Source organism: Mytilus galloprovincialis, chromosome 14 (assembly GCF_965363235.1).
Source record: "Mytilus galloprovincialis chromosome 14, xbMytGall1.hap1.1, whole genome shotgun sequence".
Taxonomy (NCBI): Eukaryota; Metazoa; Mollusca; class Bivalvia; order Mytilida; family Mytilidae; genus Mytilus; species Mytilus galloprovincialis.
The window spans coordinates 61,253,421-61,268,188 of NC_134851.1; the positions used below are offsets into that span (position 1 = coordinate 61,253,421).

The 14,768-nt window shown below is 31.3% G+C and overlaps 1 protein-coding gene across 1 annotated transcript in view; it reads left to right on the forward strand.

Moving 5' to 3' along the window:
* LOC143058134 (hemicentin-1-like) overlaps positions 1 to 2,493 on the forward strand; it is a 53,765-nt gene extending 51,272 nt beyond the window's left edge. The window contains exons 27-28 of the mRNA XM_076231595.1: positions 1,366 to 1,473; positions 2,186 to 2,493. Coding sequence (XP_076087710.1) covers positions 1,366 to 1,473; positions 2,186 to 2,493 — 416 coding nt within the window. The remainder of the gene's footprint in view (positions 1 to 1,365; positions 1,474 to 2,185) is intronic.
* Positions 2,494 to 14,768: the final 12,275 nt, after the last annotated feature.

Below are 14,768 nucleotides of genomic sequence, written 5' to 3' on the forward strand. Positions count from 1 at the left end.
GATATAAAACTTCAGATAAAGCATCAACACCTGCACCCATCCCCGTTTCCATACTCCTAAAAATAAACATTGAGTGAAGTTGGTTTCATGAAGATTAATCAGTTATTATCCCCAAAGTAACACTTTTAACGCGATTATAGCAAATTTAATTCACTAAAAACTCTTTGTCCAATAACTCTGTAACATGTGTAAGCAGGTGTCATTAATAAAATAAAACATTATGGGTCAAGCAGCTTTAGGTATAGAACTACTTATTCAGGCCTAGTCGGAAAGAACATACAAGAAAATAGTACATAATATAAACAAAATAGTTCCTGCGCATAGCTGTATCTTTGTCAATAGAGGTTATATTTGGGTAATCTTGGTATCAAATGAAAGCTTGGGGACTTGGGACACTGTAGATCCCTTGTTGAAAAACTTATTTGAATGATAAAGGAGAATATAAAATTATGATAGGAGGGCACATTTGGCCTGTTGTTCAGCCCGTTTCCATACTCCTAAAAATAAACATTGAGTGAAGTTGGTTTCATGAAGATTAATCAGTTATTATCCCCAAAGTAACACTTTTAACGCGATTATAGCAAATTTAAATCACTAAAAACTCTTTGTCCAATAACTCTGTAACATGTGTAAGCAGGTGTCATTAATAAAATAAAACATTATGGGTCAAGCAGCTTTAGGTATAGAACTAATTATTCAGGCCTAGTCGGAAAGAACATACAAGAAAATAGTACATAATATAAACAAAATAGTTCCTGCGCATGTGTTAAAATTTTTAGAAATCATACCCTTTAAATTATAAGTCACGTGTGTTGTCAGAACTACTTTGTGTATGTAACAATTATGTTAGTGTCACATTACAGCCCACATATTGCTACAATAAGGTATATTAGCCTTTTTGGGGCATTTAGCATGCACACAGTTAACACTGAAACTAATGAGACTTTTATATTATGACTAGTATATAGTATAAAAATTACCTTTAGTAAACTTATCTCGTGAGTGGTCATATTTCCGGGGGATTACGCTAAAAAGAAATTAAACGTTTAAAATTAAATAAGTGAAATGTTCATCTGTGGAACTTGTTTTCATTGAATCTCTGTAGTCCTTTTCTATAAATATAGCGATATAGCCTTTTTGTGCTAATGCGGCGTAAAGCAACAAACAATCAATCAATCTACAAATATAATAAATCCGTCATTAAATTAATCATCTGTCCATATATAGATTGTGTGATCATTTATTTCAATGGAATGTATGTGCAAGTATTAAACTGAATTATTAACAAAAATCGCGTTTAAACTGCTGATCAAAATGTGCAGTTGGATCAGGAATTTATTACTATTATTCTGTTTTAAATTACAGAACAGAACGATCTTGTTATCAAAACTGAAAAAGATCGATATATAGTGATGTATGGAATGTCACTTACATTAGAATGTTCAGTACATACAGCCAGACATAGCCCAGTTCGTGAGATATATTGGCAGTACAATAATAATGGTGTAATAACTACGATTGTTAAAGATACAGACGGGATATCCGGAAGTTCCATCAAAATTCCATCACTGACTATTTTGTATGTGACAACATCTGAATCCGGAATTTACACCTGTTTTGCTAAAGATGACAATGTAACAGCAAAGAGTAAACCAATAAATGTTACTGTTATCGGAGGTTTATTTCATATTTTTTTGTTTTGATGCAATATTCTAGTTTTAAGGGGGTTACCAGCGATTTTAAGTTTCATTCGCTGTTAATTTCTGCTAGGAGGAAGTATTCAGTTTAGTTTTGTCATGTTAGTTCAGAAATTATTGCGACGTTTTTATTATTGCGAAAAATGCCACAGAGTAAACGCAATAATTTAAACTCGCATTCTGAAATATTAATTTATGAATTCAACATGTTTTTACTCAAAATCGTAAATATTAAAATCGCATTTCAGTTTAAAATGACAAAATCGAAATATTAAATGCAAGCATTAATTTGTTAATTTACAGTTATTGATAATGATACACTTTAGGCACAACACTTTTTTCTTTTCATACATGGAGACGGCAGTTTATCTATTTTAACTGTTAGTCATTCAGAATGCAATTGAGGTGTCTACATTTCGTGTCAATTGTGCCAATGTAGGTTTTTTGGAATTAAGAAGAAGAAAAAATATATCACATTTCTATTACAGGTGAGCCAGTTGTAAATGTTGGATATAGAATTTCGTCAATCGGGTATGGTGAAAAAGTTACATTATTTTGTAATTTTACTGCTTACCCAAATGTAACACGTGTTTACTGGGAGAAAGAAGTGAATGGTGCTAAAAACGTCATAAATAGCTGGACAGTGGGAATCCGCGGGGCCTCTGTAGAAAGTCCATCGTTGACTATAGTGAAAAGCACTACAGCAGATGTAGGCAATTACAAATGCGTAGCTACAAATGTTATTGGAACAGGATACAGTGAAACTATTAGTTTAAAAGTGATTGGTAGTAAGTAAAAGATATTGCTAAATGTTGAACTTTTATCATATCTAATATTCTCGAATTATGAAGATACAATTGTTAAGTATCATTTTACTGTATTTTATAATTCAATTCAAATTAAAAGATATTGCAAACAAAAGCTCCAAATATTGTTTTAATGAATATTAAACCAACTACCAATAGTTCCTTTTACTGCATCATTTAGGTGGTTTTTTTTACATTTCCTTTTTCTGTTTATTAAATGATAATCCCCATGAGCTTTCGATTTTGCCATTTGATTAGAGATTTTTCGTTTTGGATATTCTTAGGAGTTCGGTATCTTTTGTTATTTTACTTTTTTCCGTATTTCAGAGTTGCCAAATGTTATTGTCACACCGGTTTTGCAACCAGTGATTTATGGTGAATCGGTAAACCTTACTTGTAGTATTAACGCAAACCCACCAGCGACAATTGTTTATTGGGAGAAAAAATTAAATGGTATCATCAAAGTAATGAATAACGAAACTACTGGAATAGCAGGCATTACGGTTGAAAATCCATCGATGACTTTGTTTCATGCAACTGATTCGGATTCGGGATATTACAAATGTTTCGCAGTAAATGAATTTGGACAAGGTTACAGCTCATCTGTACGACTAGCTGTCATTGGAGGTAGTAAAATTAGTTTACGACTCAAATCAATAAATGTGTTCGTAGACAGTAGATGTTTTTGTGTTCTGTTAAATTGTTCCTTTTAAAATTGTTAAACGATGATGACTGATGTACCCATATTTTAACTATTATATTTATTGTGTCTGTTTATTTAACGCATCAATGTAAAAATATCGGAAATTGATGAGACTGTCATTAAAGTGAGAGGGTTAGCGCTATAGAACCAGGTTTAATCCACCATTTTCTACATTTGAAAATGCATGTACCAAGTCAGGAATATGACAGTTTTTGTCCATTCGTTTTTGATGCGTTTTGTTATTTGATTTTGCCATGTGATTATGGACTTTCCCAATTGATCTTCCTCTAAGTTCAGTATTTTTGTGATTTTACTTTTTTCTTTATAATAACACACTAAGTAATCAAACTATATCAACAATTGGCTTCCTTTGTGCAATATGCTTCGTATGACTATATGTTGTATATAAACGTCGTTTCGCAAAGTTTTACACAAATCAATAACATAGCATTCGGCAATTATATAATGGCACACACAATGGAGAAAAAAGTGACTAAATATATATTCTTCTATGAAGCAGTTATGCCATTTTCGACAATTATGCATTGTATTTTGATTGTATCAGGGTCGGTTGAAAACAAAAATTTACGACAAAAGAGATAATTTTGGCTTCCGAATTGTGAATTTAATTGTTTGCCCAAGCGTTCCAGATGGTGAAGTTGAAATCATCACTTTGTAAATTTTACGGACGCCATCACGGGGTGGTTGACTGTTGTAGAATATCCGTTTCACAGATGATACCGGATATGTTCATTATGTCGTTACTACACTTCCATTCCATTTCAACGAATGTGAGCTACCGAGTTAGACTTTTTACCGGCTTTGTAACACTAGTAACATTAGCAACGCGAAGAGTAACGCGTGTTGAGCATGATCTGCTTACCCTTCCGAGGCACCTGAGATCATTCCCAGTTTTTAGTTGGGTTCGTGTTGCTGTATTCTCCCCTATTTATGACATTTTTACCTATTGTGTCTGTTTGTTTTCTTCACACATCGTTGTCAATATTATGGAATTTGATGCGACTGTCATACAAATGTGATGTTTCGGGCTATAAAACAAGGTTTAACCTACCATTTTCTACATTTGAAAATGCCTGTATTAAGTCAGGAATATGACAGTTGTTGTCCATTCGTTTAAAGTGTTTTATCATTTGATGTTGCCATTTGATTAGGGACTTTCCGTTTTGAGTTTTTCTCAAAGTTCAGTATTATTAGGATTTAACTTTTTGAATCCTGTCAAATGGATGACTCAAAGTCATTATAATACGATTGATCAATTGTGTTTTGGTAAATATGAAACATCAGATGAAATATGACAACGAACGCAATTAATGGAATCTCGTAGGAGCTGTTGTACGTCAATTACAGGTGTAAGAATTCACTGAATGTTGCAACACATGAGACAATTCAAAATATACTAAAACAGTAGCTTTTCATCTCACAATTCCATTTAAACATTGTTAAATATACAACGTGGACACACCAAATATAAAAAAATTATATGAAACAAAATAACACGAAACCCGACATACCAGGGTCATTGACATGCTAAGAAGCCGTAAGATTTCTTTTAGATATGTACGGAAATGTTATGTTAAATCATACATCCTTGAAAGTTTCTGGCAAATACATATAACAGATTTGTAGAATATGAACAATTTTGATCTTTGAAGTATCAAATCAAACGTTGATATGATGTATTTATGTCAGGTTAAGTCATTTTCTTAGCTGTTCAGACTCCTTTGGTTGTTTTTCTACAGAATAGAATATGTTGCCCCATATCACTCATTTTCTCATGACTGCAATAGCCCATAAAAGATCATTTACAAAAATCAAAGCATATTGTATATTTAAGTTCTTATGATAGGAGACCCAAATAATGGCAATGCAAAGTATAAGATAATGTTCGAGTCAGCCTATTTCCGTCATTTGTATTTGAATATTTCTAAAAGTAGTTCCATAATCATCATGATCAAGCAATATTTTTAGTTGATATTGTATTTTAACTAATGATTAAGTTTACCCATACGTGAACCTAAAAATTTACTTTTATTGCTTCTTGTTTACTAATGTGTTTTGTTGTTTGTCTTAACATTATTTTTTTGAATTATTGAAATATTAGACAATAAAATTAACGGTACCAATTTTCTTGCATTAGATGCACATTTCTACAATACTTGTATCTTCTCTTCAGTGATGCTCATGGCCTAAATATTTGAAATCCAAAGCTTATATAAAAGATGAAGAGCTATAATCCAAAAGGTCCAAAAAGTATAGCCAAATCCATAAAAGGAATCAGAGCTTTGCATGAGGGAGATACATTCCTTAATTTATAATAATTTCTAATATTTTGTAACAGCAAATTCTAAAAACACAAAAAATCCGTATTTTCATGCCAGTACCGAAGTACTGGCTACTGGGCTGGTGATACCCTCTGGGACTAATAGTCCACCAGCAGAGGCATCGATTCAATGGTAGTAATAGAATTAACGGTACCAATTTTCTTCATCAGATGCGCATTTCGACAATACTTGTCTCTTCAGTGATGCTCGTGGCCAAAATATTTGAAATCCAAAGCTTATATAAAAGATACAATGTGCGTCTTATCGTCTTTAAAAAAAGTCAACATTTTGGCAGATCTTCTAGAGGATTCTGATTCATATAAAAGGCACATCACATGCTGTTAACTCATATGACTCTTGGCTCCTCCCAGGATCATAGTCCATTGATGAATCTGAATATAAAAAAAAATATTTTATAACTCGTACTATTAAAGTGCGACAAACCTTTCCATCGGTCTGAAATATATACATCCATTTCATATTTTTTTCTTTATCTTTTTCATATTCAAGTCTCCGATGATTTCAAACCAGGAATATCTAGAAGCTTAACATTTTTATATTATCGCAGGTCTTCCAGAAGTTTCTGTTCCATCATTGACATATCTAACTGGGGCTGGTCATACAATAGCTATTAATTGCTTTGTAAAGAATACATCTCCAGAAATTTCAAAGGTGTACTGGAAAAGATATATACATGGCTCCTCAACAATAATATCATCCGCTTCGATAGGAATTAAAGGAGTTACTGTTGAAAATCCATCGTTAATTATTCCATCTGCCATGGAATCGATGACAGGGGAATATACATGTTTTGCTGTTAACTCTGTCGGAACCGGTAGCAGTCTTCCCGCAAAAGTAACAGGTAGTACATTTGATAAAGTGAACAGTTGTCCATACTACGTTTGTTTTCTTATTGTTGCTAGCATACACCTCTCATTGTACTTTTAATATTTAATAATAAACCACTAAATAAAAATCAATAATTTTTACATTTTATATTTTTCAGCGTTTTATTGTTTGCAATTTGCAACATTAATTCTCCATTCATTCCACTTATTTCGTTACAACAGTTTTAATATTTCTTATTTATCACTTGGAATTTAAATTACATTCACAAATACTTTTAAAATAAAATATTGCTCGTTAAGATTGATATTTCAACACAAAATTTATCTTTGTTTTAGTTAAAACAGGATTTATACCAGTTGTCAACTCTGAGGATTCAAATAGTAAAACGAGCAACAGTATGTATTTGGCCCACCATGTAAATTCATTAATTGATAAATTACTTTGTGACACATTGAATTGAAAAATAAGACAAATTCGTAGCTTATACGACAGAAAAATCCAAACGTTCATTGACTTAGTTTTACCGATTTAAAAATATTTCAGTGTACGGTAGATTGGAATTAGTTTCTTCAAAATTCTTTGTTCATTGTTCGGGGTTGGGTTGTTTTTTACCTTACGTTCTTAACTTAAAGATTATTAATTGAGAAAATGCAACTTTAATATAGATGTAAAATGATAAAAAATACAAGACTTGTCTATTTTTATAATCTATTAGTTATGAACAGGCAAACTGTAATGAACGAATCGCTTGTCCGTGTAAAAGAAATTCGCAATATTTAAAAATCTTTAATAAAAAACTGTAATATGACTTATCATTGTTATCCCATTCCTCCGAAAATGAAAATTTAAAAGCGAGTAAAGATAGAATTGATATAATATTTATAAGTTCTACATTAAGTTTTTTCCTTAATGCATGTAAACCTGCATAATTATATTGCATTGAAGGTGATACAGTGATTTCAATAACTATAGCTGCGATTGGTGCAATAGCTGCAGTAGGTTCCGCAATATGTGCTTGTTGTAATTATAAGCTAAACCAAAGGTCTGGTAAGTTAAATGTATTCAAACTTTGTATACGATCTTACGATAATTATATGATTATGTTTACATGATCATAATTTGATATAAAAATTATAACATTGTGATCCTGAATAATATTTTGAAAGCTAAATTGCTATTTTTAAAATGATATATAATTGCAATAATACTGAATATGATATAATGAAATTAAAGAAGTCAATGTTTTGTTTATCATTACTTGGTTTTACAAGAAGCTACAGTGACCATTAATTATCAATTGTATTTCATTTCTTTTAAATTTGTACAAGAACCGTAAAAAAGTATAATCTGAAAAATTACAAAACATGCATAGGAGAATTTGACACTGTTAACACATTCTTTACTACAATGCATGAGCAAAAGTCAATCATGCATGTGCATCCGTAAATAATTTTCGATTAAGAAATAGATCATTCATATTTTTAGGTTTCTTCTTATCGCATAAAACACCGGGGGATAATAAGATTGACCAAATAAAAGAACTACCATAGGAAGCTCTGCCTTAATGTATTCTCATCACTCCAATCTGTGTTTTAGGAAAAACCTCAAAATATGCATTATCTCAGCTATATAACGTCAAAACATATTTTTTTTCGGTAAATATTGGTAATCATTATCCAAAGGTGATGCATATAATTTACAATGTACCTGTGTTTTACGGGTTGCATCGAATGCGGCGTATTTGGTGTTATCTTGTTATTTGCTTGGTATTCAACAGTCTCATTGCATACTACTGTGGACTCATGTGTATATATATGTCCAATCGAAGTTTCGCCCCCCTGTGTTAATTGAACGCAAATTTCTCAGATCACCAGGATACTGACGTCAATACTCAGATCACCAGGATACTGACGTCAATACGCAGACCATCAGGATACTGACGTCAATACGCAGATCATCAGGATACTAACGTCAATACACCTACTATGGTGCAAATGGCGAATATTACGAATGATGTCGTTCTGTCAGTCGGAACACGGTTAAGCGGGACAAGTTTAAGCTTACTCATATCATGTTTTGGTCCGGTTATAATACACAATACACAAAAACAAAAAAAGGTATACGTACGCGGGATAATAAGAGTAAACAGATGTTGTGAACCGTATTTCAGTCAAGGCACCATCCCTGGTCAAACAGTGATGATGAACTCTATATCATCATCCCAAGAGACCTTTCTAGCAATATTTACCTACACTAACAATAAACGTGTAATGTTTATCAAATGTCTTTATATACGAGTTTGCTAGCAGTAAACGACAAACGTAAAACTAGAGGTGGGCGTTTATTGAGAAGTCAAAAAAGTCCTATGTAAAACCCTACAGCCTGCCCGTAAAGCGTAATACTAATAAACAATATATGACGCGTTGTTATATGTATGATATATTTTTTAAATGTATTTATTTACTGATATTTGACATAGGAACCCAACAGCCATTATCGTCAACTGAACTGAATGCATCCACAGGTTAAGTATTATTTACACTTCTAAATTATAGACTTATCATTGTTTTAAAAATTTACAAAAGTGAAAATATTGGATACAAATATTTATTGAGTTGGCGATATTTAACTTTATTGGCATCACACAAAAGAATATACGTTATCTGTCCACGGAAGTAGATGAAAACATGTGTTTCGAACTATTTAACTTCGTGTCAAAGATAAATTCACATAAAATGATAATAATAAATTATTCAAATATTGGTGTGATGACTAATATTCGTATGAAACCTTGAACAAAAACAACAACCAGCTTTATTATCAACATATTGGTTTATAGTCATATCAATATTTACCAGGTTTAATTTTGTGCATCAGACACAAATGTAGTCTAAATTCGATTCACCTGTGACGCTTTAACCATAACAGCACGGTGTATATTCATAATCTTTTACTGTGTACAGTATCTAAAAGGACGCGTTTTCTGACTTGAAAGCAAGCAAAACCGTCGATTCTACTCCGTGAACAGTAAAAGATATAAACAATAACAAAATAACGAAGATTAGAGTCATTGAAAATAAGATTTTTTAAGGTAGTGCTCAATTAAGCTAAAGTCAAATCAGCATGTAAGTAGTTTATTAACTGTATAGCGAAATACGCTAGTTTCGTCTTCATAAGACTCTTCAGTGACGCTCAGATCAAATAGATAGAAAGCCAGTAGTATAAATTTGAAAATTATAAAAAAGTTGTTCCAAATACGGCTAAGGTAATCTTTGCCTGGGATAAGAACATCCTAAGTATTTCGAATAATTTATACGTTTGCAAACAGTTAATTTTAAAGAGATTTGGTATGAATAAACATTTAACGAAGTGTGATACTTGCAACAGGTGACAGAGATGGTGAAAACATGAATAACAGTAGATCACAATCACGGTATGTACTTCAAAATATCTATGCATTTGAGTAATAGTTTATAAAGAGGAATTGTCAAGATTTCCTTTTGAAATCAAACATTTTCATATTTCAGCTTCCCACTCTCTACCATGTCTACCGTATTTTCTGCTTAAGAACTCCTATATTGAATGGATTTACAGCCTTGTTGACCATATATTTATCGATGGTTTATATATAGAAAGATGTGGTGTGAGTGCCAATGAGACAACTCTCCATCCAAAAAACAAATAACAATTTATAAAAGTAAACCATTATAGGTCAATGTACGGCCTTCAACACAGATCTTTGGCTCACAACGACCAAAAAGCTATAAAAATAGAAAACTATTCAAACAGGAAAATCAACGGTCTAATCTATATAAAAAACGAGAAACGAGAAACACGTATAAATTACATAAACAATCAACAACTACTGTACATCATATTCCTGACTTAGGACAGGTGCACACATTTGCTGCGGGATTAAACGTTTTAATGGTACCAAACCTTCTCCCTTTTTCTAAAACATAAGCATAACATCACAACATAGAAAAACACACGATAAAATATCAATAGGAAGGTTTAATTCAATCAAAAAACTAAATTAACACACTATGAACGAATAAATTTGATCTGAGATATCTGAATGTTTGACTGGGTAGAACTGTTGTTGGAAATTTTTTCTTTCATTTCTACAATCTTAATTGTCTACCACATATATAACTGGTAAAAATGTCAGATACCTCATGCAACGTCCCAACGAACCTTTGAAAAGTGTGCACGAAATTGTTCAAATTATCCTTGATAAAAACGAGAACGGTTGTTATATGAAATAAGGGAGGCTTTCTAAATAGCCAAATGTTGGTTCAAATAACACTATTCTTAATCTCTAAACTATTTCTTGTTCAAACGGACACCTTAACACTCCGTTATGGCAACAACAAAAATAAAATACTATTCAGATCGACATTTCTTTGTTAAGATATATATTTCACCAAGACATTTGACAAAAAGAAGAACATATAGATAATAAATATCTTCCAAATGACTTCAGTTTACGGTTTTTCATACCTGCAGAACTAAAAAAAAAAATAAAAAAAAAAAAAAGGTACCATAAACCAATTGACTTCGTTCTCATGGTAACCGTCACTTTGTATCGCTGAAGAGACATGTATTGTCGACATGCGCATCTGGTGCAAGAAAATTGATACTGTTAATTTTATTTGTACCATTGTGTGTCATCTTTCTCGTTGATAGCGTATTTATATGGTTATTCTTAGTTTCGGATAAATTGAAGATCAAGCATATCAACCATTGTACAATAGTTGGTGATAGCAGACAATTGCTATTAACTTGTTCGAATATAGTAGACTATTTTCTCCCGATTCAAAGGGACATTCAAATTCTTATGTTGACAAAAAACAAACAACTCCATAGTCTTAGAAGAAAAGCACTTCGCCTTGATATAATTCTAATTTTTTGCTGTTGGTCAGGTTTCATTCTCCAGTATGAAATCATGATAGGAAATGCAAACCCAGCAATTTCAATTTATACCTTTTATACCTTTTATACATTTTATCTGCGGGTCGTTACATAAGCCAAAGGCTTCTACTGCTCTTGGATTGTCGTATATGATTTCTCATCTCATAATAATATATTTATATATAATATATTAAACTTATAAAAAAATACTTATTTAGGTGTGCGCAGCTGAAACACTTAACACGCACATATCAATGTATATAGGTTCCAATTTTCGCCATTTAATGCAGACTTAAAATTATTCAGAGTATTTGCCGTCACCGTTAAATCTGACAGGTTATTCCATTGATCCACTACTCTAATTGAAAAAGTATGTAGTCTATGTGTGGTCTTACACTGTTTTTAAAAAAAAATCAATGAGTGACCTCTAGTATTATCAAATGGTGCTAATTTGGATATGAATACTCCATATGCAGGGGACGAAAAGATAGATCTAACTTGTATGACAGTCTTTATATTGAAAACAATGTTTGAATGAATCAACATAATATAATATATAATAATATTAAAACAATAGTGGTTCAGCAGTCAACATTGTTTGATAATCTTATTCACTATGAAAATAAACAAATATTTCAACAAAGAAAACCACATTAGCACATAGACATAGCACATAACCATGTTTTATTGTGTTGCGTACAATAGTATATCAATAAAGTATTATAATTTTGCCATATGATAATACTATATATCATGTCACTCATAAATCGTTTAAAGTGTTTGTAGCTGGTGCATTCAAGGCTTTCCTCTCTGTTATATGTATTGTGTGTATCATATAATACTTGTTTGGCATGTTTAAAACCCCTAACTTGGGAATGCATTTTTAATGATGATCTTAATCGTATATTTATAAGATTAGAAGAGTTCTGTCTATGTGCTAATCAATTTCAAAGGCTAATATACATAAACAACATACGTCTGTGTTACAGTTCCCGATCAGAAGTTGAAAATAGCACCAGACCACAAAATTCTACAGGTAATATATATACTACAAGTAAACAATTCTACCCGATAAGAGAAATTAATTGACTCTTCAAAAAAGAAAAAAAAAGAAAATAAATAACCATAAAAAAACTTTCTGAAACGAAATCAATTTCAATATTTTATCCACACTACTCTGTGTAGTGTCAAGAGTACATATCTGTTGATAAAATGTGTATCACCTTTGTATGGTATCTTATTTGGATTTTACAATGTTGCAGAGTGATTTATGACTGACAAAAATCAATTTTAACATAGCTAACTACTAAAGAAGAAGGATAAATACATTTTGATTTTTTTTGTATATTTCGAATAATGTCATATTTTATTCCGTCGGCTTCTAAATCGTTCGTTGACATTTAACTTGCAAAACTAGAGAACTAAGATTACAAATGGATATTCAATCTAACAAATCAAAGATAAACTGACAACGGAATGGTAATAGATGGACTCGATCACGGAATTGATGCGGAAGGACACTTCGAAACAAGGAGCTATTAATATAGCAACGTTTTCAGTATCCATGTTGCCATCATTTCATTCTTGAAACTAACAAATATGCAAAAAATCTAAAGTTTGAATTACAGTTGATATGACTCATTGGATGCTAGGCAGTAAATTTGCAGAACCTTGGAATCACTCCGTATGGGAATTAAAAGACTATATTTGTTCCAATGTATAGATTTCTGCAAATACTTTTGATATCAACTTCGATATTGCTGATTTTGTTCCATCAACGATTTCAAGACGAAAGACTTATTTATTTAGACATCTCATATCATTATAACTGATTAGAATAATCAATCGAAAAGGTTTATATAAGTTATCAATTCTGCTCCTACATATGCTAAATATTATTTGTTTTCATTTCATCATTTCATTTTGTTCTATAGGTCCTAGTACCAATTCTTAATATGATGTATTAGAGACAGATACAGAAACGGAACACTAAAAAACACTTTTTTTTTCATTTGATCTAAAGTATTTCCTAAAAATAGCATTTGTAATTAGTTTGAGAGTTTGTTTGTTTTTAACGGTTTATGCCAATTGTATATAACATGTACATGATGTACGTTTTACATGTTTTAATTTTAATATTTTATATTGAATGTTTGTTAACTTTCTAATAATTTACTTTGGAATGTGTATCTTATTTTTTTATCATTTCTTTTGACACAATGTGTTATTATTAGCAAGTGTTCATGTGTATATCTTGTGTTCAAATATAAAATGACTGAATAAATAGTCAACGATTAATCTTACAGGGCGATGGATCATGTTAAATGATTCTATACACTACAAAATATAATATATAACAAGTCAAAAAGGGTACAACATCACCATTAGATAACTATACAATGAACAAATATTAGGTATTTTGGATAACATATATCCTTCTTCAATAATAGCATGATGTCAAATGAATCATGTCAATATATTCAAACAGAGAAACTATCATAATCTAGACATTTGTACAATTTAAGCGAACACCACAGACGCTGGTACAATTTTAAAATTGTGTTCAAATATATATAATATGTATGTATCGTTTTTCTATATTTACTTCATTATCATTTCAAAACATTGTTTATCTAAGACAATAAATTAGTATTGCTATTTCGTACCGTCCTTCGTGTTCCTTTTATGACAATCGAAGACCCGACCGGTCACCGGATTATACTATTTCATATGTATTAGTGCCTTAATTGCAAATATTTACATCAGAATTTTTATTTTGTTTTAGAACAAATATTTTCTTCAAGCCAACCAAATGATTAATAAGTTAAAGTACCAGAACCACACTGTAAATTTGGGTAACAATAAGCGTTGCCCATTTTCAAATGCATACATCTCAATCAATAACAACCACGAACAAGGTACAAATAATTGAAAACTGATCAGCCTAAAGTTAAGAGATACTTATGGCGAGATCCTACATTTGCCGTTGTAATTTTACCTGATTTTTGGGGGTATTTATGAATTTTTCTTAGAATTAAATATGACACATATGCATTTTAATTTCATTAGAATAAATATCATTGTACACATAGTATGCCTTGTCTACATACCCTACTGACAGAAGCACACACTTTTTTTGGTTCGAGATATAATAGTTGTTCAATAAGGATCAATTTAATTGTGACGTTACCTATTTTACGAATAGGACCGGACAACTAAAAATATTTTTATGATTGAAAAACTCCTCCTTAGTAGTTCCAAATTCTATTGCATGGAACGTTTGGATATCTGCAATTAGATAAATATATTGCTGAGAATTATTAAATGATCATTTAAAAGTTAAAGTTAGCATATGTATGTCATATTCTAGTTTGATGTTCTCCACTTAGCCAATGTCAAGGGAAAAATCCTCAAATGAAGCAAACCTTTTAGTTTCGGAGTATCCAGATAATAAAAA